The 27463-nt window shown below is 43.4% G+C and overlaps 1 protein-coding gene across 7 annotated transcripts in view; it reads left to right on the top strand.

Moving 5' to 3' along the window:
- lrba (LPS-responsive vesicle trafficking, beach and anchor containing) overlaps positions 1–27463 on the top strand; it is a 187461-nt gene that overhangs the window by 51855 nt on the left and 108143 nt on the right. For 4 of the 7 annotated variants that reach the window (XM_085782178.1, XM_085782161.1, XM_085782153.1 and 1 more), the window contains exons 22-33: positions 3329–4750; positions 4911–5134; positions 5399–5552; positions 6202–6382; positions 8023–8156; positions 8737–8844; positions 8990–9131; positions 9849–10200; positions 16178–16347; positions 18239–18323; positions 18637–18770; positions 19601–19662. In XM_085782178.1, coding sequence (XP_085638304.1) covers positions 3329–4750; positions 4911–5134; positions 5399–5552; positions 6202–6382; positions 8023–8156; positions 8737–8844; positions 8990–9131; positions 9849–10200; positions 16178–16347; positions 18239–18323; positions 18637–18770; positions 19601–19662 — 3168 coding nt within the window. The remainder of the gene's footprint in view (positions 1–3328; positions 4751–4910; positions 5135–5398; positions 5553–6201; positions 6383–8022; positions 8157–8736; positions 8845–8989; positions 9132–9848; positions 10201–16177; positions 16348–18238; positions 18324–18636; positions 18771–19600; positions 19663–27463) is intronic. The other 3 variants (XM_085782186.1, XM_085782169.1, XM_085782144.1) reach the window with 1 other exon arrangement.

The raw sequence follows: 27463 nt of genomic DNA, 5'->3' as shown, positions 1-27463 counted from the left end.
AGAGCTGGTAATTTGACAATTAGATTTTTCAGCCATGGTGTTTACATTTTATCATTTCAGCCTTTGTCAGTTCATGATGGAATGCAAAATATTGCAGTGAGATAGTTTGGCTGGACAGTCGTGTCTCCTGGGTTTATTGAGACATTACACAGCAGATTCAAGCTGTTGTTCTTGGCAAAGAGTTTCAGGTAGATGCATTGACAAGTAGACAAAGAAAGGAGTGTGTGAATACACTGAAAAGCCAATGCTAGATAAACGCCATGCATCAAGTGTCCTCACTAGTCTGATGGTGCTTTTACTGATGTATTTGATTTTTACGTCCTATCATTCAGAAATAAATATTAAAATATAAAAAGAGAAATGTGTCATAACACGATGATGGATTTGCTATGAATTTGCTTGCTGGGCTTAAAACAATTTCAAGCACTTGTCCTATAGCGATAGATAGAAATGACAGACTAAATACCTTAAGCATATCACTGGATCAGGTCAGCAGGAGAAAACTGAGAAGCAAAATGTTTGAACGAGGAGCGAGAAGGGAAGATATTGTATGTGAACGAGAGCAAAAACCGCACGGCCAGCGCAGCAGTTACAGATGACATTGATTTTGGAGGAGGAATTGCATTTAGCTAATCGGATTAGAGACACGCTGCCCTCCCCATTTCCCCTTTGTTTTGTGGTTGCTTGCTATCTATTGATCTAAATGTGGACTCCCATGCTCCTACTGTGGGGTCTCCCAAGATCACCGCTTTGCCACGCTGACCCTCACCTAACAGGTTGCGGTGTGGGGTCGAGTCTTTGTTCTGATGATGGCGACGGCGGTTGTCCTCCTGAAGTTTCTGAAGACATCTGTCTAGTTTTTTTTTAAAATGTGCGATCACAGCCATGGGGACGTTTTTCCTGATGTCTTTACGTTGTGGGATGTGAACCAACAGAGACCCGTCGAAGCTCTGCAGTGTCCCTTTTTTTTTTTGTTTACGACAGTGTGTCCCATTTCCAGAGCGTTTCAAATCTCCATCATGATCTAGCTCTGCTGTGCCCAGTTAATACCATGTTACCTGTCACATTAGAAAAGCCCACCGTGTTTTTGTACATTACCATAACATTTTTCCATACCCCACTGAGGCCAGGCCGAGTCATGGAGTAGAATGAAATTAGATTAGATCGGCGCTGATGTCTCAGCCACCCAGGGCAGTTTCTATATATTGTAGCAAGGCTGAACCCTGTTTTTAAAAACCACAGAGACATATTCTACCTCTGTCTAATGGTAACTGGATCTGTTGCAGAGCCGCATTTAAGGCCAACATACATCATCTTAATGTACAGACTGCATCCTGAATCCATGACGTTATACGCTGCACCGCTCTCCCGCATAATTTCCATAGCGGTGCACTCTGAATGCAGCCCCCCATTTTTAATTGCTAAAAATGCTAAATGTCAAATTAAGCCCAAACTAATGGGGTAGAAGGTCTTGCTGTGTGATCAGTGGGAAAGAGGGAGGAAGAGAGAAAGAGACAGACTGCTGGTGCATTTAGAACAGGCTGTGCACTCAGAAAGCAGCTATGGATTACCAATCACTGCTCCCCACTACAGAAGATTAATGAGCGCCCGTGTAGCAGGCTAATTTAGAACAATAACGCCTAATTAATTACAAATAATCAGCTTCTTTCTCTCCCTTTCCTTTCTCCCTCTCCAAATGACTCACTTTCTTCCTCTTCCTCCACTGCAGTTTCTTTGCAGTTTTTTTCTTTCTTCCTTTTGATCTCTGGCTCTCTCGTTTTCTTTGTTTCTCTCTCTCCTTCTGTCCAAATAGCCTCAGGTGAAAAAGCAGCAAAGTGGGTCTAGCTTCCCCACCCTCACCCCCACCACTCGCTCCAACCACCAACCCATCTTTGACTTTCTGTCCTCCAAGCTCAGTGATTAATGTAGGGTCTTAAATTAGGCGTGGGAGGATTTGCCGATGCTGGACACGCACACAGCACAGCCAGCAGACACTCACTAATAGTATCTACTGCTAATCTATGACTGCTTACATGGATGGGCTCTTCCTCAAATGCCACTGCAGACCATTGTCGTTATAGACTAGCAGTCTAGTCTACCCATATCAGATGGTAAGGAGACTGAAAGGGGTTAATAGGCCTTGAGCCGATGAACACAAGAGAGAGGGGAAAGTTTTGAACGAGGCACAGTTTGGTTAGATGTTGTAATCACCGTCGAGCAGCAACTTTTCTTCACAGGGTGAGAGTGTAAAGCGGTGGAAGAGATGGGTTTATAGGAAAGTGTGTGTGTGTGATGGCGTCAGCTGTGGTTTTCTCTTGGGTTGTTGGTGGTGCAAGAAGAAGCCACTAAAAGTGTGTTGCTCAACATGTTTATGACCTGTATCACTGTTGATCTTCATTTTAACATGTCAGTTACATTTCCTGTACATTACACATAAAATACTGTCTGTTCTGCAGTTTTTCAACAAAAACATGCTCAGAGTTTTTAGATATATTTTTCTAGTAATTTTACAGAAGATACACCCAAATGATATTTCCAAGTTTTACTGTTGTATTTTCAGCTGCCGTTGTATTTGTATTAAGAAAACTTTTGCCCCCGTGGAACATAGCGCCCATTTAAAAAGTAGTGAGTTTGCCAAACTCCAAGGTCAACAGTAAAATTATTCAGATCAATTTCCAGACCAGACTTCCTGGCTGCATATGTTTTAAAATACAGTTGTTTTTCACATTTACTCACTTTATTTCACCCCCCAATAAGGCAGTGTAGATATTTTTGGAGTGCTTGTGTGTACAACAATGTTTTTCAACCTTGGGGTCGGGACTCCATGTTGGGTCGCCTGAAATTCAAGTGGGGTCGCCTGAATTGTCTAGTAATTGATAAATAAATTACTGATACAAATATTTTTAACAAATTATTATTCTTTTTAAAATTATGATTAAAAACACCACACACAATCTTAAACAACTATGTTCTATACTTCCACTTTCTCTAATATAAATCGAGTTCAAATAAAATGCAGCATATAAAAATATCTGAGCTGGTACATCTTGATTGACGGGTTCGCCAGAAATTTGTGATGACAAAATGGGGTCCCGAGCCAAAAAAGGTTGGGAACCATAGGTGTACAAGCTTTTTGGCTGTGTGACTGTTTTTGTCCTGTCAGATTTAATGACACTGTGTCTTAAGTCTGACTATTTATTTTGGCAGTTAAAAGGTTAACATAACTAGTTGAAATGATGCCCCAAACTGTTACTATTTAAACACTAGTCCAGTTGTGTAGATTGCTGGAGTTTCGTGCATCTGACCATGTGATGTTTTGTGTTTGCAGGTAACCTTCGAGCAGCACAAGGAGAATCTGTCCCGCATGTTCCGTCAGTACCAGCGACAGGAGTCTGGCGCCTCTATCGGCGCAATCCGAACCGTCTCTGGTGCCAGCCAAAGCTCCGAGACGGCGCAGTGCGTCAACGGGCCGCCTGCGGAGGAGGCCGCCCCCTCCACTGTCATCGAGCTCACGGTGGACGAGCTGTCCCAGAAGTCCCCTGACTCAGCATCTAGCTCCACCATCACCTCCAGCCCGCTGGAGACTGCAGACGAAAGGGGACAAACATCCATCACCGTGTCCAACATCCTGGCGAGGCCCGAGGAAGAGGAGCTCCAGGGTTCGTCCAAAGATGTCTCAGGCGATGGGAAAGAAACTGAAGCAAGTGTGACGCAAAAAAGTGACACGGAGGAGCAGAGTGAGGAGAACAATAAGCAGGAAGAAGGGGCCGAGGCTTCCACTGACAAGGAAGGTGATAATCTACAAACGATTGCTAGCAACCTGCCTGAAACAACTGACACTAAACCTGTAGAGGTGGTTAGCGACTCTGCTACAACAACTGTGGGTGACGATGCACAGATGACAACAGGCGATGAAAAGTGTGAACACAACAAAGATGAATCCTTAACCTCCATGACAGAAGACTCTTTAAATGACGGAGAGACAGAAGCGCAGGTGGTGTCAGAGCAGGAGAGTAGGACCGAGGCCGCAGCCTGTCTGGAGAACAGTGTGCTGGGTGGAGCGTCCGTCTTCAACGAGGACCTGGTGGACGTGTCATCTGTCAGCGACCAGATCCACCCTAGTGATGCTGATGATAGCCAAGAGGAGTCCTCTTACGCCTCCGCCGCTGCCGGAGAGGAAGGGGAAGTCTTAAAAAATGAGGAAGGTAAACATGAAGATGATGGAGGCAATAAAAACGATCAGGAAGGACAGGAGTTGAAAACGGAAGAAGAAAAAGATGAGAAGCAGGAGGTTAGCGTGCATGAAAAAACCGGAGGGAGTGAAGCTGAAGAGAAACAGGTGTCTAGTCTGGAGGGTCAGTCTCCTCCGGCGGAAACACCTGAACAGAATGTGACAGAAGCACCCAAAGACAAACTTAAAGACGAACAGTCTTCCCCCACAGCTGAAACCACTACTTCAGAGCAGCAGCCCTCAGATAGCACACTACCTTCTGCTGCCCAGGAGGATGCAGCATCAGCCTCCACCTCATCCGGCCAGCCTACAGAGACCAGTGGCACCGCTGGACAGGAAACTTCGTCCACTGCCCCACAGAGCAGCAGCAGCAGCAGCAGCACCAGCGCCTCAAGCTCTGACCAGCAAAAGAGCGCCGACTCTGCCAGCAAGACCAAAGAGATTAAAATCGCCAGACTGGACGTGTCCAACGTGGCCTTAGACACAGAGAGGCTTGAACTGAAAGAGGCCCCCGCAGCAGTACGTATCTATTTTTTCTGCACAGTTCCGCTTAAAAATTCACTAAAATGTTTTATAAAGGATTCAAATGTACATTTTTAGCAGCTAATTTAATGGAAACATCTCTGACAGGCCTACATCATGTCAAAACTCATTGTGTATTACTTGTTCTTCTCTGTAGGAAACGGGCCAAGGTCAGCCGACAGCAGCAGCAGCAGCATCAGCACCAACACCAGCAGCAGCAGGAGGGGGAAGTTCTTCAGGTCAGCCGAGAGACAGCAGCAGCACCTCGGCTCCTCGCTCCACCATGTTTCGCATCCCAGAGTTTCGCTGGTCCCACATGCATCAACGCCTCCTCACTGACCTGCTCTTCTCCATTGAGACTGACGTCCAGATGTGGAGGAGGTAAGGAAGCAACAATCAGCTGACTCCGCCTTTTGCAAATGCTTAAGCTAACAATAATTTTCTCAATTGATTAATGGAATAAAGATTTATTGAGCTTGCAAGTCTCTGAGGACTGAAGCAGAACTTTAGATTAGATTTAACCCAAATGTACAAACCTATGATCACAGTTTTATCTTTAAGGTTGGCTACGCACTGTGTTGTTAACACTCGACTTTGTGTTGTGTTAACCAAGCAAACCCTCTTTGTTTTCTCGTTCCCTCTCAGTCATTCAACAAAGACAATTCTGGACTTTGTGAACAGCAGTGAGAACGTGGTGTTTGTCCACAACAGCATACACCTCATCTCCCAGGTGGTGGACAACCTCATCATGGCCTGTGGAGGCATTTTACCTCTGCTCTCTGCTGCCACCTCCTCCTCTGTGAGTCTCCCCCTGTGTGTGTGTGTGTGTGTGTGTGTGTGTGTCCGTATATGTAGCTGATGGCTCCAATCACAGGAAGTTATCCATCCACATTGACCTTTCTCAATTGCATTAGACTACAGTTAGCTTCTCCCTAACATTGTTAGTTTGTTGTTTTTGTTGTCTGACCTCAGTGACTGTGGCTCTTACACGAGTCCTTGCCTCTGCCAGTGACCCGAGCAGCCTGTCCACCAAACGGCTTGACGTCCAATTCCATTATAATTCAGTTACATTCACTTTAGTGTGGTCTGTAACTACATTTAAAATAAATGTGAAAAATTACAACCATAAATTGGTGTATTTCCAGTAAAGCTGCTGCATATGTACATTACTTGTTTATATGTATATTGCAACTGTAAATAATGGATATGTTTTTAAAAAAAAGAAATATGCTAAGCTAACCAACATAAAATGACCTGTAGTGTTGTTGTTGCTAAAGACAAAATTATGAAATAAAATTACAGTTTTTTAATAATGTATTGCCATTTATGTCATTGAAAACAAAATAAGATAATAAAATTAATGAAATAAAATCTTTTCAGTATCTGCTTCAATGATTACTTACCCATGAATTAAATTTCTGTGTCATTTTTCCCCTCTCTACCACTAGCATGAACTGGAGAACATCGAACCCTCCCAAGGCCTGGCGATAGAGGCTTCAGTCACCTTCTTACAGCGCCTCATCAACCTGGTGGACGTTCTCATCTTCGCCAGCTCCCTCAACTTCACAGAGATAGAAGCAGAGAAGAACATGTCGTCTGGAGGCATCCTCCGACAGTGCCTTCGCCTCGGTACCTCGCTCATTCTTGCCCTCCCATTTTCCAGATGTTTAGCTGTCTTTTCTTCTCATCTGCGTCCACTCATTGAACTTCCGTCTTTTTATCTCCTCCTTTTACTAAGCCCTCTGTCCTCCCCCCTGTTCATCGATCCGCCTCATATCAGCCGGCAGTAGCCTCTGGTATAAGCCCCAGTCATGGCTCCCTGTAGCCTTTTTGACCCTCCCTCCTGTATTCTCCCTTTCCTCTCCTCCTTCCTCCTCTTCATCACCCTCTGCTGTTCTCATCCCCTCGCCTCCTTCACTCTGCTCGTATCAGCACTCTCTTATCTTGTTATTATAACCCCTCTGCATGGCAACGCTCTAAAATGGCTGCTATCATGATGTAGTGAGTTCTCCATAATGGCCTTGGCTGTACTGTACTGCTGCGTAGCCCGAGGCCTTTCTCTGGCTCCTGTTCCAGGCTATTAAAGTTTCCTCTGACAGCATCAAAAAGCTGAGCCTCGCTCTAGCTGAATAAAATATATTGAAATTCTTACATTATTAATTTTCAATGGTGAACCTTTTCTGCAAACACAGATCAACACGGTCTGCGCTCACACTTGCTTGGAAGCGGTGCACTGATTTAAATAATTTCTTCCATGCTTTGTTCTATATATGTAATGGTGCATGTGCAGGTATCTGCTTTTGCTTTTAGATGCTCATTAGAGAAAAGGTTTCATACAAAAAGGCCGTCAAAATGCAAACATGTTGTACGGAGAGCACTTCTCCTCTCAGATATTATCCTGCCGTTGCGGCTGCTGTTGGGTTTTTGCAGGAAAGCGATGCCACCGTACCACAAGTCCAGTTTTAGAAAGCAGCCGTTATGAAATGAATATTTGATGAGGTATGTGCTCCCCATTGCTGGCACCTAATCTGATTTTGGAAGACTGTAACAAGGTTTTAGCGTCTCCACCCCTCCCTGCCCCCTCTTTTTTATAAATGGTCGTATGAAAGAGTAGTCCTAATGGAAAAAGCGAGCCCATTTCCAGACGGAATAATTCCCTCCTTCGTAATCTAAATGGCTGAGAGTTAACATTTGTCAGTTGTCAAGCACAGAGCAGTGGGGGGTTGGGAGGGGCTCAAACAGGAGAGCAGTACATTAGATTACAAATGGTAAGTGTGCCAGTTCTGAACCCACCTAAACTTGTCAGAGCACAAGATATTTTTTTTGCGGGCGAAGGACACGTCTCGCTGCCTACTCAGCATGTGCACACCCCAGCAGTGTCATTTGTTATGGGAGCTGCACGGTGGATGTGATTCAAGAGCACACCCTTGCACTGTGACCTTGGGAGGAGAGGTGGAGCAGGGAAGAGTGAATGATGCTGCCAGAGTTGGCCAGAGCACTGACCTTGTTGTGGCCCCCACTTTTTCTTCCTTTTTGTTTTTGTCTCTCTCTCGGCTGCTCCTCGCACGGGTTTTCTCAGTTTTTTTTTACGAGCTGGATTCTCACATTCTCATTTTTCTTTTACGCATTTGCTTTGGGTGTCATCTCTTTGGAAACAATGTCAACATACTGTAATTGGTGTACATAATTTCTCTCAGAGTGACTTTATTTACATTTTCTCTCCTAAAAAACCCAGTTTCTCTCTCTCTCTCTCTCTCTCTCTCCCCCAGTGTGTGCAATGGCAGTGAGAAACTGTCTGGAGTGTCAACAAGCCCAGTCCAAGCAGGGCACAGAAAGCTCAGCCTCAAACTACACAGCCATGCCCAGCACTGTGCTCGGAACGGCCAAGTCTGCCGCTGCACAGGCAAGTGATCCAGATCATATCCTCGCCTCATTTTTAAAAATGTCTCCCTCAAAATGCAAAAATAACCCTGTACATCTCAGTGATCTTCTACTGGTCTTCCTTACTGGTTTTCCATTTGTGTTATTTTACACTCGAAAACAGAAACATCCTTTTCCCGTACACCGTGGTAAACCAGAAGCAGCTTTGTCCTTTGTCCCGCTCACCAACGACAACCAAGTGTTATTGCATTAGCTCATGTCTTATTATATTACCACACTGGTTGCTATTTGTTACACTACACTTGGATTTTGTCATTGCCCCTTTGATTTGATACAGTGACTTCCAGTAAAGTCATGTTGTTCTTCCCTGAACCGGGTGTTAAAGCTCATTTATAATGCAGTGGCTCTATAGAAAAGCCATTATGTTAAGGACACGATCCCAGGAGGAATGGCTTCCCTAAGCTGTGAAACCTTAACCTACCCCATGAAGTGCACATGAATAACTGAACATCCTGACTGGTATAGAAGTGAATGTGCTTTTGCAGACTTTGCTTGTGGACAGTAACATGTGGTAATAGTTTCATTTTCATGCACGCACGCAGAGTCCTGTCGATGCGGTGACAGGTGGAATGTCTCCGGTCAGGGACCTGGACCGGCTGCTCCAGGACATGGACATCAACCGCCTCAGGGCCGTTGTCTTCAGAGATATTGTGAGATGCCCACCGGACACATTCACACATATGTTGTATACACATAATGCACCAAGCAAGGCAGCACCTATATGAATTTACTTTTCTGAAGAAGAAGAAACGCACACGCAGTGCACAGATCGTTTAGTGTGTGTTGTTGTTTCAGGAGGACAGTAAGCAGGCTCAGTTTCTGGCTCTTGCTGTGGTCTACTTCATCTCGGTCCTCATGGTGTCCAAGTACCGTGACATCCTGGAGCCCCACAATGACAAGAAACACCCACAGCGATCCCAGTCTGCCAGGAGCACAGGTATACAGAAGCTCAGAGGAAAAAAGTTTCACCTGAAATATTTATCCAAATAAAGAAACATTGTGGCATGAAGCACTGCAGCAGTTTCCAACATTTCTTTTGCTCGTGACCCCTGAAATACAAACAAACGTTTTATATTGCCAGTCAGTCGGAGAGTGTTTTTCTCTCTTGTGGTGCAGGTTTCATGTAAATAATTTTTACAGTATGATAAAACTGTACAATATACAAAAATACAATAACGCCCTAACCCAGTGGTTCCCAACCTTCTTTGGCTCGTGACCCCATTTTGATATCACAAATTTCTGGCGACCCACCCTGTCAGTCAAGATGCGCCAGCTCAGATGTTATGCTCCAATTTATTTGAACTCGATTTATATTCAAGAAAATGAAAGTATAGAATACAGTTGATTAAGATGTGGTGTTAGTTAAAAACATATTGTTATCAGTAATTTTATCAATTACTAGAAATTTCAGGCGACCCCATTTGAATTCCAGGCGACCCCACGTGGGGTCCCGACCCAAAGGTTGAAAACCACTGCCCTAACCCAAACCCAGTCTAGAAAGTGTATACTGTTAGTTCTGTCCAGCAGTAGCAGTATTTCATTTGTCCACGTTTGCTTTTTCCAAGGTTCGGGAACCACTGCTGTTGTTAATTTTTCATACAGTATCATGTAACTCAAGTGCTCACACTTCATTATTTTTTCGTGTTCATCTTAGACAGCGGTGCCATTTCTGCCGGACTGGAAGTAGAGAACGGCGTCTCTCTCCGGCGCTACGACTCTGGCATCGGTGACGACCACACCTCAGCCGCCGCGAGCGAGGCGGACCTGTCATCCTCTGGCGCGACTCACGGTCCAGACGCCATCTCAGAGGCCCTGTCCACGCTGTCGTCTGAGGTCAGACCCTCTCTGCCCGCTGATTCAAAGGGCAAGAATGTGAAGGACATCCTGCGCAGCCTCGTGAGCGCTCCAACTGATGATATCATGGTGGACCCGAGCCTGCTGCCACCGGCGTTCCTCGGAAGTGTGGGCGAAGCCGCTCGAGAGTCGTCCCAGTTCCTATTTGATAGGTGAGCGCACAGGTTCACGCTTAGTATACACACTTCTTCTTCTCTGTGGTGTCTGTGGGAAATCCTACGTCTCTGCTGTGCATACTGGTGATTGTGGGAAAAAAAATCTGGACGGAAATTCCCCCTGTCCTTGACATGGGTGTAGTCCTGACAGCTTCATCAGTTTCTCAAGAGCCCATATGGTGAATACTCTAGTGACTCTCGGGCTTCACAGTTGACAGTTTCATGCCATTTATCCCAACATAACTGCAGGGTACTTTTGAAAGTCAGACCTTGAAGACATCTCAGCTTGGTATCCTCCGAGGAGGCTTTGTTGGATCTTGAAAAACATTCTGTAACAAAAACCATTTTGAACCGGGGGAATCTTAGTCTCCGACTCTTCCCCTCTTACTCCCATTGTTCTTTCTTTGAGCTGTCGTTGCAACTCCTCATCCCGAGCAAACGGCCTTACAAAGAACCTGTCTTAAGGAAAACAGGAGTCATGTCTGGGATGGAGAGACGAAGCTGGCAGGAAGCTGTTTCTTTTCACTGTGTCACTGATATTTAACGATTTTCTTTTTCATCTCTCCTGCCGCTCGTCTCTCCCTGTCTAACATTCAAAAGGGGTCCCCCCCCCCCTTCTCTCCGGCATAAAGGCTGTATAATTTGCATTACTCCTGGAGGTGCTGTGGGGGAACAGTCAGGAGTAAAGGCTTCAAAAGCAGAGCCGGGGTACTGAAGCCACAGACGGACCCAGGTGAGAGAGGATGGTCACCGGTCTGGTTTGCATTTGGAGCGTTGATTCTGAGACAAACGGCACAGGGAGGGGGAGGGTGGTAAAAGAGTGAGAGGGAGAGAGATGGGAGAAGAAGTCTCCACGGGGGTGATGTCAAGTCAAGGTTCTCATGTATTGGGGAAAACATTTCTCCGCTTCTCTCTCCTGCACTCACTTGCGCACACACTCACACACTCATACACACACACTCATACAGACACAGTCGGTCTGCCTACCCCCAACTGTGGGAATTCCACGGCATCTCTGTGATCGCGTGTCTTTATCTGAGGAATGCTTTGTCAGGTCTCAGGGCGCTCCTCATATCAGGGGGATTAGACTGGCTCCTGTCCGCTGAGCACACTCAGTAGGAAGAGAGGACGTCAGGAGAGCTGGAGAACATAGACTAACAGCTTTGCTCGCTGCCTATGGGAGCCTTTTCATGAAAGGTATACAGCCCAGGCACAGACACAAACCAAACCTTCACCCCAGCTTCTATTGTTTTGAAGAGGACAGCAGCTAGTCTCTGGACACATGAACGTCTTTGTAGAGTGGCAAATCATGATGATTTTCAATAGCAGTTTAGGGATGAACCTCAGTAATATTCAGCATTTTTTTGTTTTCCCTTTTAAAAAACACCAAAACCAACAGTGTTCTTATTAGTTTTCTTTGCAGCAACGGAGAGGGGATGAACAGGAATAAATCACAGTTAACAGGCTTTGACGGCAGAGACAATGCTTTGTTAATTGTGGTCTTTTTGTAGGATTTGTGGACAATATGAAAATACAGAACACCACTGGCCTTATCCTATAATCTCGCCATTTTTTTTTCTCCAGCTAATCCTCAAGTCTGTAAAATGTCCAAACACAGTGAAAAATGATGATCACAATGTCCCAGAGCCCAGGGCAACATCCTCAGACTGTTTCTTTTGCCAGACCAAATGATTTAAAACACTGAGTTTACTGTAATATCCCTCTGTCAAAATAACCCAAATATCCATTATTTTTTCTCCATTGACTTTAAATCTATATTACTTTACTAATCTCCTCAATTACAATTCATCATCAGCCTGCAGTCTCTAGTCCTAACCCTTACAAATTGTACCCGGCCACCACAGATACAGCTATGTTCTAACGGTGTTTATTATCTTGTTATAATGGCTCCATCACTGTGCAGCATCTCCCACTAACCAGTAAGTCATCCAGTGTGACCAGTTCAAACCAGTGCTGACATTCTGGACTGACATCTCCTGCCAAAACATGGCAACTTTCTGCTCACCCTGAGGATTGGATTTATGAGTCCAATGCATGTAAAAAGCAGGGATCTCCCAGATAAAAACTGGGCGGTGGGTCACAGGGTGAAGTATCCCTCCTGATTTATTTTCTAGTGGAGACCTGCTGGATTTCTCCCATCCATTTCTCAGCCATGCCCCTGTTATGACAGCCAGTCTGCAAATATTTGCTGACACTAACCAGAGCTAAACAGTGTCATTGTACAAGGCGGTGATTTAGACTGCATGGTTCAGCAGAATATGTGTGTGTTGGACACTGGGATATACATGGTGTAGTTGTTTGCATTCCTGGCAGCAGAGTCTGTGTGCATGAGAGAGCTGATGTACAGATGAGTTGTGTGTTGATGGTGAAGTGTTGTTAACGTAGCGCTCAGGAAGAGAGGGTGAGCGTGTCGGACGCAAACAAAACTTAAACAGTGAAATCCTTCCTTTTTATATCTTGGTCAACAATTTGCAAAAGTGAGAGTGTGAGAAATGTACCACTGTGGATACAACAGATTCACACCAGTCCACCTGCTGTGATTTACTGAGAGCACACTCAGTGGTGATCCCACATGTAACTACAGCTCTTCTCTAACTTTATGCCACTGGCTGTAAAAATCTGTTACATGGATTAATATTACTAGTGAATGATGGACGTGGTACTGTAGTAATGCGTACGTAAGTGCGACTGGCTTATGGAAATTAAATTATTATTAGATTATTAAACCATAAATAAAACCAAATGCAGCTAAAATATTTAATGTTTAAATTACACACAGATTGAAGTCTATTAATCAGCTATGCACTACAAGCTTCTTTTTCCATAAGCCAAGCCAATGTTGGCTGTACAGACTTAAAATTTAGGTCTATTTCACCTGTAGTATTTTTCATATTTACATATAATTTATAAAAGTTAAATAGGGTTAGGGTTTTTCTGCCAGTCCAGATAAAAATCTCATCATTTTCTATCGCTTTTTTGGCCTCTTGTCTGAAATAAGTTACATGCTGCCACAATACTGTGCAGCACACACAAAAACATTGAGAAAAAAATATTGAGATTGTGCTTTTCTCATGCTTCGTGGACCCTCAGGTCACAGTTGTTCCACTCATAAATCACTGATGGCATCCAGGTAATGTCCCTCCCACACCAGCCATCATCATCCAATCACAGTTGGACAGAGTGTCAGGCGCCGTCGTGGACTAAATTAGAGTTGATTTTGAAAGTAGAGCGTGTGTGCAAATGTTTCTGCGTGTACGGTCAGTGAATAACATTTTGAACATTTACATGCACATGGTTGTTTGAAACGAGGTGAAAGAGATCAAAGCTCTGCTGCCCCCCCCCTCTCTCCCAACCCACCCTTTTACATGAGCTGTCTGTGAGGTTAATACTCTAGAGAGTGGTATTTTAACACACACACACACACACACACACACACACACACACACACCACCGACACTTGCTTACTCATTCTTGAACTTATTTAAGAAAAAACAACAGCCTGATATAGTGGAGATTACTGGAATCACAGTGCTTACTGCACTTATCCATTAAAGCGTTAAAGCCTTTAAATAATTCAGCCTCGGCCTAGTGAACACACACAAACACAGAGACACACACAGACACAGAGACACAGACACATCCACTGCCCTGAGCTCCTGTTTGTGGGTTGAGTGGGACCGCTGACGGCTGATTAATCGACTGGGGCGGCCCACTCATGATAAGTGTGGCTAATGACCTGCTGAATAATTCACTGGGCCTTTGCTGGGGGAACAGATGGAAGGCCAAACATATACACGTACATGTTCACTGGCAGACTCGTACACACTTGTGCACTCATGCATTTATTTGTACACTCATATGCATATATTCAAATATTTGTGGACACACACACATACACACACACGCGTGCACGCCCAGCCTCCACACAGCAGGAGTCCTCCGTGTGTCTCCTGCTGTTGACACCTGGGGTGCTTCACGTCTGCACCGCCCTGGTTCCCTGATACCACCACTCACTATCTAAACACAAGGAAAAAAAGTTAGCAGATAATTTTATCTCCAACCTTTCCCTGGCTATCAAAACAGATTTCATTCAGCTGTATCAGTACTTCAGTTTTTATGTATCACTCTGGACCTTCTCAGTATGCGTTTTGTATTTTAAACACAACTGTCAAGCCACTGGGATCCGTATGCAGCTCTGTTATTCTCAAATCATAGATCACTGGAAGCAAAGGTCAACTGTCAGGGTTTAACATTCACAGTAACTTTAATAGATCTGATCAGCTGCCTTAAATCAACTGAGAACAGCCTTTGATACTGCAGCCAGTTACCTGTCTGCACCACAGGGAGCCAGATTCAACTATCCCTTCACATAAAAGCATGCGCACACACTCACTGTGGGAATGTGCAGGTATGCATGCCAGCCCTGTTGTCTCTATGCTCCCTGTATTTTCTTTCCATATTTAAATTTTCTGCATTTGATGCATGCTTGCCTATCTTGATAAGCCCGGATTGGTTTGTGTTTCTGAGAGGGAGCAGTAGCCAGTGATTAGACCCTGCTTCCCCTATGTCAGCACTGATAAGCAGGTCCAGGCTCTCTTTGATATGGCCAGTGGTCTGTCAGAGCCCTGGTTTAAACTGACAGCTTATCTGCATGCTGCTCTCCTCCCATCTGCTGTTCGCCGGATGCGACTTGAACTCCACTCAGTTGTACCACATCACTCCGCGAAACACTTCCTGTTACTTTACACGAGGGACGGCTAAAGATGCAGCAGTATCGTTTTCCAGATAACTGAGTGTAAAAAATGTAAAGTAGCCGTCAGGGATTTGTAATCATCAGAGTTGATAATCAAAAAAATTATTTTAATTGAGTCAAAATAATTGTTCACAGTTTTAACATTTCTATTGATTAGTTTAATAGAGTATTGTATTCGTAGTGGATTTTTTTAATGTTTACATGTTATTTGTGAATCTAAATCTATGTGTGTGCCAAGTTTGTGTAACAAACCAAAATGTTTTTTCAGTTCTAACTGTTCAGTTCTCTGCTTAAGCATTGAAAGCATGTATCACATGATAAAACTTTTATATGGATATTTTTGGTTTTTATTTTTTATCTCTAGGGGTTACTTTAAATTTAAATGGTATTTTATTTCTGCAAAGGCCAGCTGTGTACTCTAGTAGTAATAAAACAATTAAATTTGATTAATCAAGAAGTTACAATTTGTTCAATCAATTTTTATTTTTAGAAATGCTGTTTTCCAAAAGAATGACAAGAACTATTGATTTTGGTATTTGCACTAAAGCATTTGCACTGTTATCATTAGGTACGTGTGTGGGCCCTATTTAGAAGGATTACATTCAGTTATGAAATACAGTCTGGCAAGTGCAAGTGTACAAAATGAATCAAAAGTGGCTTCATCTGTCTTTTGTATCAAACCAAGGTTTGCACCTAGTCTACACAGCAGATGTTGTAATGCTCTTATTTTAATGAAGGCTCTGTCTATGATGGATAACTACAACTACTGATATATTTTCACTGCATGTAAAATCAATTCTTGATTCCCACCGCATGAAATATTTCCCAGAAAGCCTGAGATACTGAGAGAGACTTTCTTTCTCCCTTTTCTGTGCTCTAGACTAAAAAAGCAGAGACTGAATCTGAACCCAAAAAAAAGTGTTTTCTTCACAAGGCAGGTGCATTTTATTAGTAAACACTTAGCACATTAGTGCAGAGGAAAGACCTCTGATGCAAACTATTTTAAAATGATGCATTCATCCACAAACGTGGAACGCCTGCAGAAAAGTTGCACAGTAGTAACTCTTCTAGTCTAATGGGGTGATGACAGAGTTGGTGTTCCTCCAGCCAGACTGTACCTGAGAGTCTCAACCATCAGCATTTTCTCACGAAGAATTTCTGTCCGGGTTACAATTAAATTTACAATTTGTGTCTTTACAGAAGTGTTGCTGTTGCACCCAAGAAACCCGGCATGAAGCCATCTTCAGGAACGTCCACTCCTGTCCCAGCAGCCACTGCTGCATCTGTGTCTGCTGAGACGCCTATGGACAGCGTCGCTGTTGTGTCCTCTGGTGACGCCTCCCAGAGCGCCTCCACGGACGCTGCACCTAGTGAGCACACACACACACACACACACACACACACCAAGTGTTACTGTGAGGGCAGCTAAGTCATAGCCTGGATGAGTCGGTTATGAAAGGCAATATTTATTTATTTATAGATTGTGCCTCTTTGTGCGTCTGGCAGGAAAATGTTGCTGTGTTTGCACAATGTAATCCAGTTATGAAAGGCTGGAGAGAACAACCGGAAACATTACAATTACACTAATTCAGCTATATTTTAGCTTTAAAGGTTATAAGTTAAGACTTAAAAATAAAAACACATATTTTAAAAACCTGAAAAAAAAAGCAAAAATAAATATTACTGGTGTAAATACAAATGTCGGAAAAAAGTTTTTGTGTATTTTTTTTTACTATAAGCCTGACATTAGGAAAACAGTGATGTCCGATACAACTGAATTCAGTTGAATGAATGAAATAATTGAAGACATTTATTTTAATCACAACTTTATGAGCACACTAACTCTCCTTTATTTACTCAGTCAGCTACCACAATAAATAATGTCTAGCTTTTTTTTGTTACCTCTCTGCCTGTGTGACTGTGTATAAATGTGCAACGTTTTTCACTAAGGAGTCTGTGTGTGTTTAAGAAGCGGGAGAGGGAGTGTTATTTGTGGGGGGGAGATGAGATATTACATTTACTTGGATGGCGAGTTTGTGTTTGTTGCGTGTGCATGTGAATAACTGTTGAAGCTGTATGCATCAGTTTCCTGGTGTCAGTGAGCAGTGTTGGGTAAATATGCTTAGTGTGTGTGTGTGTGTGTGTGTGTGTGTGCGCGCGTGTGTGTGTGTGTGTGTGTGTGTGTGTGTGTGTGTGTGTGTGTGTTTTAGTGGAGCAGTGGGAGGACTAATGGAGACGTTCATTCACTCTTTTTTTCTGGTTTGAAGGAGCTATTTCAGCTTGAGAGGGACACTCTCACCAGGCCCACATGGCGCTGCTTAACACCTTACACACACACACACACACAAACGCACGCACAAACACATGCACATTCCAGCCCACATTGCACTGTCTGTCATTCCTTAAGAGTTATCCCCGCTTGGAGACTGTCCTGGCTGGAAAAACAAGCCCGCTGAAACACCAGAGGAATCCCCCTCCTCCATATTCAGCTGGGCATTAGCTTATTTATGAGCCATAGGGAAGCAAATTTACTGCCAGATCAATCAAACATGGACTTTGTACCTTGTGCTCCTCTGTTTCCAGAATGAAGTCGTAAAGCACCTTTTAGTTGTATAATGAAACAGTCACAAAAACAGTCCAGAGGGGTAAATTGGTATGTAATGACTTTATGAGGAAAAACAATTGGAAAGGAAAAAATACACAGCCATTTTTTTTCATCATCTCACATTCCAACACAGGTGTAACACTAATGATAATACACACACACAGCATTTAGAACAAATACTTGTCTATACACATTGCACATGTGTTTTATATATGGCTCTCAAAGAAAACAGCATCCAGATATGATCACATTGTTTAAAGTATGACTCCAGCTGACAGTGAAACCTTATCAGCCTTTCAGTGCGCAGCTTAAAGGTTTCCATCATGAAAACCTCATGATGGACATATTGTGCTCGGAGTACATCATCCACTATCTAACCATAAAATTATACTTGTACCCCCGATGTCCCGATTTGACCATAAATCCCCCTCTTCTATACATTTGAATGGAGACCATTGTATTATTTCATAAGAGGCATGTTTCCTTACAGGTTTATGTGCTACCATGGCTGTATAATGAATTGCTATGTGTATGTGTGAGTTTGTGTGTGTGTGTGTGCATGTGAGTGCGTGCGTGTGTGTGTGTGTGCGTGTGCAGCGTCCTATTCTTGTCCAACATCCAGACTAATAACAGAGTTCTTTGGTTTCTCCCTGTAGCAGGCGGCCAGGTTCCAGCCAGCGCTAGCCTGCCATCTGTCCCCCCACTCTCCCCTGTGACCCAGAACACAGCCCCCAATATGAGGTGATTCATCTTCTTTTCTCCCTCTCTTTCCTTCTTTCTTTCTCTCTCTCTCTCTCTCTCTCACACACATACACACACACACCGTCACCTATTTATGCACATAAGCACACACAGTCAGCTATTTATGCATCTTCACTGATTGTCGCTTTGTGCTTATTCCAATTTTTCTCTGTTCACATGAAAAATAGGTTTTATTGATTTTTTTTATTTTTTATTTTGCAATTTCTAGAATTTATTTGAAGTTTTATGCCAATTATTTTTTTGTTTTAATCATCACATGCTCTTTCATTCCCAAACCCTTTTTTTTTTTTAGTATCTCTGAGCGCCTGGAGCACGCTCTGGAGAAGGCGGCTCCTCTGCTGAGGGAGATCTTCGTGGACTTTGCCCCCTTCCTGTCTCGGACCCTGCTGGGCAGCCACGGGCAAGAGCTCCTCATCGAGGGCACAAGTAAGTCCAACATCATGAAGACACAGCTCGGACGCTGGTTCACTGGCAGGCTACACCTGTTCCCCGCCGCTGTGGTTTTTTGTTTTGTTTTTGAGGATGACATGACATTGTCACGACTGTCCTTGCAAACCTTCAGGACGCTGCTCCCTATAAATACTGCCCTCATTTAAATTAACAACACATCTAGGCTGTTGTTAGTCCAGCACTGTGATGAGTGCACGTTGGGCCCAGAGCTGGTAGTTGTGCTGAAGGTTTCCGGGGGGGGGCAGGTCAGAGGCCAGGCCACTAATAGCAGTGTTTGGGATGTCTGCTGCCACCAAACAAAATGGAAAGTTGATTGATAGCTGCAGGGGTCCTGAAGAGAAAGCAGGGGGAGGTGTGTGTGTGTGTGTGTGCATGTATTTGTGTTTGTCTGCATGTGTGTCCATGTCATATGAAGAGCAACCGAAAGACCAAAGGCTACTCTGCCTTCTCGCCGTCTGTGCTCCCACAGCAGACTTTGGACACTCTAGTGGCCCCCTGCCCTCTGAAAGCCTAGGGATTGCCATGAGGGATCAATGAAACATATGCTGGCCAAGTAATACAAGGTCCAAATATGTATTAGTTTACAGTAACATCATGTCAGCTCATTAGGCCCATCAATACTTTCAGCTCCCTTGCAGATGGCACAATGTTAGGTAATCCGAGTCTGTATGTGTGTTATTTGTACGTTTATGTTTTCACAATTATCCAAGAAGATTAACAAAGTTAAAAAAAAAAAAAAAAACACACACACACAAAAATGATTGTTTATTGTTTATTCTCACTCACTTTGTTTCCTGTTCCTCCAGGCCTGGTGTGCATGAAGTCCAGCAGCTCTGTCGTGGAGCTCGTCATGCTTCTGTGTTCACAGGCAAGTCTGGCATCTTTATCTTTTCTTATCCTCTTCCTCCACTCCTCCACCCCCAGATCATGGCTCACCTTGAGTGCAGTAAATCCACACAGCACCACAGTGGACACAGTGAGCCGTCCAGAGTCTTATCTTTCCTCCACACTGCCTCGTCCACCTTTTCCACATACGCCCCATCCCCGAGTACGGGCTAGAGAAACCGGAGAGAAGGCATCTATGGCCACAAATATTGGTTTGAGGGTCAAGGGTGGCCGACCTGTCCGCATCACCTCTGACCCGAGCGCTGGCCCTCGTGGCCTCGGCCAAACTGATGAGGAGGGATAATGTAGATTTGATGGTGCTTTGCATTGATTATCCTTCTCCTCTCTGTTGTCTTGTGGGTGTTTTGTTGCCAAGTTTATTTAGCTGCTGCCGGATTCATGAATACTAATTCGAGGATCATAAGCAGGCGTGGGCAGATCAATGATCAGAGATGTCAATACATCACTCCAGGATGGCTGATTAGCATTAGGTGACATAAGGCTGCCGACGGCTGCTTCGTTTACTCTGTGTGGATATTTACTTGTCAATTCATTTCTTATAAAAACTGTATTTATTCAGTTTAGAGACTTATTTTCATAGTGTAACACACAACTGCCCTCATATACACACAGTGACAAGGACAACAGATAATAACTCCCCTCTGGCCCAGTTTGTTTGTCTTGGCTATTTAAAGCACCTCATGAAAAAATCAAAGATCTCCAATAAAACAAAAACACATCTGATTAATGGCACACCTCTCGCCACTGCGCGCTGCATTTTTTTTTTTTATCAGCTTTATTTTCGAGAAGAAATAGTGCCTGTCATCTGGCGTTGTTTCCTCCACCTTCTCCCCCTTTTTAACCCCTCTGCCCTGTTTGGTTCCCATTACTCACTTCGTTTCTTCTCTCTAAAAAAAAAAAGGTAATACAGTCAGATTACACATCTGCTCTGGATGTCAGTGGCAGTGCGTTGGATTTGGGCTAGTGGGACACGCGGAGGGAATGTGAGCCCCATAATGTCCAGAGATGAAGGAATAGCACGAGTGAGCGCTAGATAGAAAACCAAAGAGAGAAGAATGACAGGCTCTAATGCACCTATTTGTCATATCTGTCAGGGTGTTGTTTAATGCTAATCTAATCAAAGGCAGAATCTTGGTGATTGCTCCGCTGCACAGCTCATGCCTCGCTTCCCCCTTTGGTCCCCAGCCCAAGCTATTTCTTCCTTTCTCTAAGCTCCAAGCTACCCCACCCAGTCACTACAACACACACACACACACACACACACACACACACACACACACTGTCTCTCTCTCTTTCTCAGTGAGCGGAGCGGGGATTGGCCAGTGCAGTGTTGATTGCTTCAATAAATCATCCAACCAAATTCTCTCACAGCTAATGCAAATGTAATTTTATTGTTGTGTAAAGGGGGAAAGGAGGAGGAGGAGGGGGTGCTGGTGGTGGTGGTGGTGGTGGTGGTGGGGGCGATACGCTGCTTCTCACTGGGGAAAAGAGGAAAACAGGGACAGACTTTCCTCTGGGCTAAATAACAATGTATAATTATTTGTGTGTTGGTTCTCCTTGTGGGGCAGTGAGAGTGAGCCGGTGCCGTGATTGATGACGTTATTTAGTAAAGTTTGTCGGGCCCTCCGGCACAGGAAGCACTCAATCCTCACACAGGAAGTGCCTCTTTGGCCATCTTGTGAGTCCTTCCTGCCTTCAAGACAACCAGTGGAGGGAGTAGATGGAGATGATTTTGATTGATTTTTTTTTTCTCTTCCCCCCACCCCCCCCACACCTTCATCGGCGATGCGATGCGATACCATCTCTGTGAAATTTTAATTAATTTCCTGAGCTTTGAGATGGAGTGGAGCCAGGGTGAAGGGTCAGGAGACTAGGGACTGCAGAGCAGTTTTTAATCAGGGATCCTATGAAAGTTGCATTGGCGGCCACATCAGCTTGGCATTGAGGAGGGGATTGTAAACCGCAGTTTGATAGTGCTCCATTTCTTAACAACTACAACAGTGCTCCCAATTAAAGGACCATTTTGATCAGACATTAACTGTTGGGGTGGCACACTGCCTTGTTCTCCGCTGTAATATTGATCCTGAATATACAAAGTGAGGATTAATGATCATAAACTGGAGTTGTAACAGAATACTGATTCAAAAAAGGAGGAAGGAGCGTAGTGTATCTGCAGTTCACATAGTTTTTTTTGCAAAGGCAGGATTAGGATTAGCAGTTTTTTCGAATAATCATTTCATTGATAACATGTTGGAAAACAGTAAACAATACCATGACATGTTCACTTGACCACTTATGTTTTAATTGCATGTTTTATACAACAAACAGTGCAGAACCCTCAAACATTTAGATAACCCTAACCCCATCAAAAACTATTTTCAAAAATTATGAATCTGATATTAAAAGTTGTTGCATATTATTAAATTAAAACCAAAGTACTGTTTCAGATCTACTGAGAATGGCCACTTTATAAATGAGAATTATGTTATTTTGATACATACATGTTACTAAAACAATAATTGGATTGCAAATTACCAGTACTCACTCAAAGTCAAGAGTGATTTATTTCTTCTATTCTTCTTCCAACTCAAATTTGTCTACAAACCTCAGGTGTTAATTAGATGATTTTGTGTAAATTGCCAATGGAGATTTTTTTAACATGAGCATCAGGACAGTGTAATCCTTCCTTAAATACGATGGCCTCCCCAAAGGTCTTGCATATTACATGAATGAACCACGTCTGCTGAGGGTCTTGACGCGTGGATGTGAAGAGCCACTCTTCCCCGTCGCTCCATGCCCCTGATTCACTTTGACAGTTTCGCTCTCTCTCTCGCACTTGTTTTCTCCCGTCTGTGTCATATTTACGGCCAGCCTGTTGTTTCCTGGGTGCACTTCTTGAAGTGGCTTCCACCCAAAACATCTGATTAATAAATAATGTGCTGGGACAAGAGAAAGAGCTCTCTCTTTCTCTCTTTGCGCTCTCTCCCGTCCGTCCAGAGCTTTTGAGAAATCATCTCATCGGATACTGGACAGTCCACGATGAGCAGAGGCCCATAAATCTCTTCAGTAGCTGCATTTGTGTCCTGTAGATCAGCCATTATTGTCCGGCCGCTCTGTCAGCCCATCCATCCTTCTGCCATTTATCAGCCATGCGTTCTGTACATGGAGTGGAAGGAAGGTAGAGCGAGAATCGTAGGGTGAAGGGGCGCTGGTTTTATGATGGTCAGCACCAGATAGGAGAGACTGCTCCTCCCAACCAGTGAAGAAATACACAAAACTGATTATATATTTTTTTGTCTCTTTTGACATTCACCATAGAGTTATAGCAACTTAATGCCCTGTAATATCTATATTGATTCTGTTGTTTAGCTCTTTAAGGGTTGATTAAAGAAAACAACCTTTTTTCCCTTTACTAAAACATTCCACTTCAAAAATATAACTACAAATGTCTGACCATCCATTTTCCACTGGAAATAGTTCAACAGATACTCCAATTTACATTGAGTAATGATTTAAAAGTGATGCCGCTGTTGAACTTCTAGCCATGCTACCATATACATGCCGTTCTGTCAGTCAGTCTGCCGCTTTGGTCCAGACTGAAATATCTCAACATCTACTGGATGGATTGCCATGAAGTTGTGTACAGACATTCATGTTCCCTGGAGGAAGAATCTGTCTAGAGATCCGACTTCTCCAGTGCTACTAGCAGGTCAAATTTTTCCAGTCATATATCTCAGCATTTACAATGTGAATTTATACAAAACTGGGTACAAACATTCACAACCCAACCCCCAACTATAAATTCTCATGACTTCTTAAAGTGGTTTCTTTAAGCACAACCAAAAGGTCATTATTCTAATGTAATTCTTTGGTTTATGACCAATTGCCCCTAAAAACAATAAATACCCCCCTCAGCTTCAACTGTCAGTGCTAATTATCAAAGGTTAGCATGCCCATGCAATAAACTGGCATGATAAAGAATATCTGCGGAACATGACCATGTTAAATTGTTATTGTGGATATATTAATCTTCATTGTATGTAGACAGGTTCTGATATTGTAGAGTATGCGGTGTGTTGAACCTCTGTGGTTGACTCATACAGTCTGTGATCTAAGCAAATAGCAGTTTGTTGAGGCCACTAATGCAGATAATCCCTCAATAGTAATTCAATAACATCAATGTTAACGTGCTAATCCAATGAGTCCACATTATCATACGTTCCCAGGCAAGTCTCACCAAAGCTAACCTGTTTAACAGATGGGCACCTCTCTGCCTTGGTCAGCGGGGAGAGAGACATTGACCGCCCCAAACACTTGGCTCCTCCTGACCCTTGACCCTCTGAGGGAGCGGGCAGAGGAGTCGAAGTCTCAAACCCTTCATTTAAGAGAACAGTCATCATACAACAAATAGTATGTAGTATAATCTGAGAAAGGAGGAAACCAGTTGCTGGTTTAGTGTGAAAAGACAGTGGAAAACAAACAAACAAAAAAGAAATGAGCAGCACATTAAAGCGTATGCGGTCACTTTTGTATGTTTTATTACGTATTCATACGTTGCTTTCTTAGTTGCTCATTTTGAATGTGATGTTGGTAGAAGCAGGATCTGATGTTGGGATTGTTAAATAGTAATTCATATCTGTCAGTGGACACATTTCTTCTCCTCTCCAGCCAGTGAGGCTTTGATGGATCAAGAGCAGACCATGTTGTATGAACCACTTGGGGAGCTGAGAGAGGTGAGAGAAGTGGCGAGGAATGTGATGAATCCAAGGGACAAAAATACTTTCCCCATCATTTTCCTCACAGTCAGACCCACACCCCACTGTGCAGTTAAAGAAGCACACAAGGTTCAAGAGCAGTGCAAATCAAAGTGTTATTTTTTTCGATCCCTCCCCGCTCGCCCCCTCGCCCTGTGATCTGCTCCAGCGCGGCTTTGCAGGCGTGCCACTCGGCCCGGGGTCCCCCACCTTCACTCTCCAGTTCAGAGGATAATATCATGCTGTATATTCTTTGAAAAGGTGCTCTCCTGTGAGACGTAGAGAAAACACCGCAACACCAACTGGCACTTAGTCGTGCAGGCTCCCTATCGTTGCCAACTATGCAGGCGGAGCGGGGGCGGCGGGGTGTGTTGTGTTGGAGGAGCCGCGGGTCAAGGGGGGCTTCCTGACAGGAAGTGAAGTCTAGCTGAGAGGGGAGAATCAGACGAGAGACTCCTAAAAAATTGAGTGCCTTTTAATTTGGCTCCCAGCCGGTTTTACTGTGAGCTGGCTTCAAGCGGCTCAGGACTGGAGGGCCTCGAGTGGCACGAAAAGGTTGGTTATTTATACACAACATATAATCGTGTTTCAAATAAATGAATTTCCCTGACAGAGCCCTCTCCTCCTGACAAGGCACTGTAACGTAATGTTTTTGTACGTGACAGGTCCCAAGTTATAAGACCTTGGAATGTATTCTTATGCGTCTCCCCCTGCTATCCTCTCTCAGCCATCCCGCTGATAAAATCATACCCTGGCCTCTTAGCTCACAACTGCACATTTGATGTAGTCAGAGAAATATTCAAATCTTGGAAATGACTTACTTTTAAAATAGGAAATTTCAATCTCGTTACACCCAATCAAGTCCTCAGAGGCCAAATCCAGAATTTAGAGTTTGAACAAAGTCATTTTGACAACCATTGAACAGTTTTTCTGATATTTTGATTGGGCTGTCGATTACAATCAGTCAGTGGCAGACGGCTACAGACAGGTTCTTTGGCATCGGCCTGTCTGTGTGCATGTGATCAGACACATTTGGACTGTGAGCTACTTTTTAAAACAGCTGGTATTAACAGCTTTGTTGACTTAAATGACAAGATGCATTGATCTGGTAAATGTAATACACACGTGTTTATGCCAGTGAGATGAGTCCTGGTTCCAGCTGTATGGATGTGCTCTGTAATGTGTTTCTTGTGGACCAAATGGCTTTTTAAATACTTTTGTCTTTGAAGTAAGCCAACATGTGAACTGCACAAGTAGAACAATTTAAACAATTATTCAGGCGTGGGAAAAGTATAGGCTCTTGGAGATTCAAATAAAAAACCCTCAGGACCTTCTCCTTGCACGATGGACTGTTACATGTTGACAGAACATTTGCTATCAGGGAACTGTATGTTTTAGCAAACAGCTGGATAATACTTGATATGATTATCCCAAAACTGACTCATTCTGTCATTTCTTGTTGGATCTTTGTGTCACACCCACTACAGATTCTGAATAATTTGTAATCATCCATTGTTTAAGTGTGTGATTAAGATAGTTGATAATTATGTCTTCAAAAGAGATGACTGGAAATTTATACTGAGCCAAGTTGAGAAGAGACAAACAGATGTTAGGACTCAGTATTGTTAGAAACCAATGTTAAAAGTTATTTATCATTGCTCTATATAGTTAGCATCTAGGTATTTATCCATGGTTGTATTCAAAATAAATAAATGCAAACAAACACAGCCATGAAATCTATGTTGGCTTCATTAGATCCGAACATCTGGTCCAGTTGGAGATGAAACAGCTGTACAGTGTTGCAGTATTGTTATTCTATGTCTTTAAAATGTACTGACGTTGAGGTGAATCAGCCAAAAACCAGATTGCAAGATAAGTTAAGGAATTGTTTTTTTTTTTCCTTTTTTTTATTATAAACTGGCTGCTCGTTAAATTTACTGTATATATTTGGGTTTTCCCCCTAAACATACTTTTTCTTCACAGTCCTCGTACTTGTCTTTGGTTTGTCTGTTTGAAGTGTGCTGAGGTTCACTTCCTGTTTTCTTACTCTTTGTGTTGGTCTAGCCTTGAAAGTGTGAGTCCATGAAGCTCTTGGAGACCCTGCAACATAAATATTTGCAAGAGCATAAATATTTGGACATAAGTAAATATTCTCCCGGTTGTGAATTTGATCACGCAAACACCAATATGAGTGTCTGCAGATACCACACGGACACGCACATGTGGACTGTTGAGACCTAGAGTAGACACACCGGTGTTAAGTTATTCATACACACACAAGCGTTTCAGATTCGGCAGTATGAATAAGCAACAAACGACTCGGCCTCTGAGTGAATCAGTCGGAAGAGCGATGATGAATAACGTTTTGGATAGTTTATACTAACAGTAACTTTATGTTTTTTTTTTCTCTCTCCGTCTTGCTCATCGGCACACGAGTGCTTCTCTTTAGTCATTGATGATATCAGATCGCTGGTCATAAACATCTGGGTCACACAGCTACAATAAACCATTTCCACGTCTGCTCTTTTTTTGTGGTCATCAGTGCACAAAGGTTTAATTCAGATTGTCAAGATTTGCCACCACCTTTACGTCACAGCGCTCACCGACAGGAACTAAACGCATGTCTTTAACATGTTCTATTGATTCAAACAAATATATCTTATCTGTAAATCCACTCCGTTGACTGGATTTGAAGAAAAAAATCAGTAGCTCTCAGCCTCTTTGGTTTTGCTTCTGCTGCACTGCCACATTTGACATGAGGATTTATGCTTTTGTCGTCTCATCTGAAGTTCCAATTCCCATAGCCTTTCAAACCAACAAATACTTGTGATTATGAGTGATGCCACCGAAAAGCGCAACTGACTTATTTATTATTTCGGGAGAGCTGAGACGTTTCTTTCTTCAGTGTTGGAAAATGCTTTCCTTGTGTTGTGGCAGGCCTGATGTTTGAAAGGCGATTTTGCTCGGGAGGTCTGTGTTTTCTCACTAGTGGTAGTGGTATATTTAGAT

This window comes from Trachurus japonicus, chromosome 1, assembly GCF_045865225.1.
Source record: "Trachurus japonicus isolate A0001 chromosome 1, Traja_1.0".
Lineage (NCBI taxonomy): Eukaryota > Metazoa > Chordata > Actinopteri > Carangiformes > Carangidae > Trachurus > Trachurus japonicus.
This window is presented reverse-complemented; position numbering and strand designations above follow the sequence as displayed.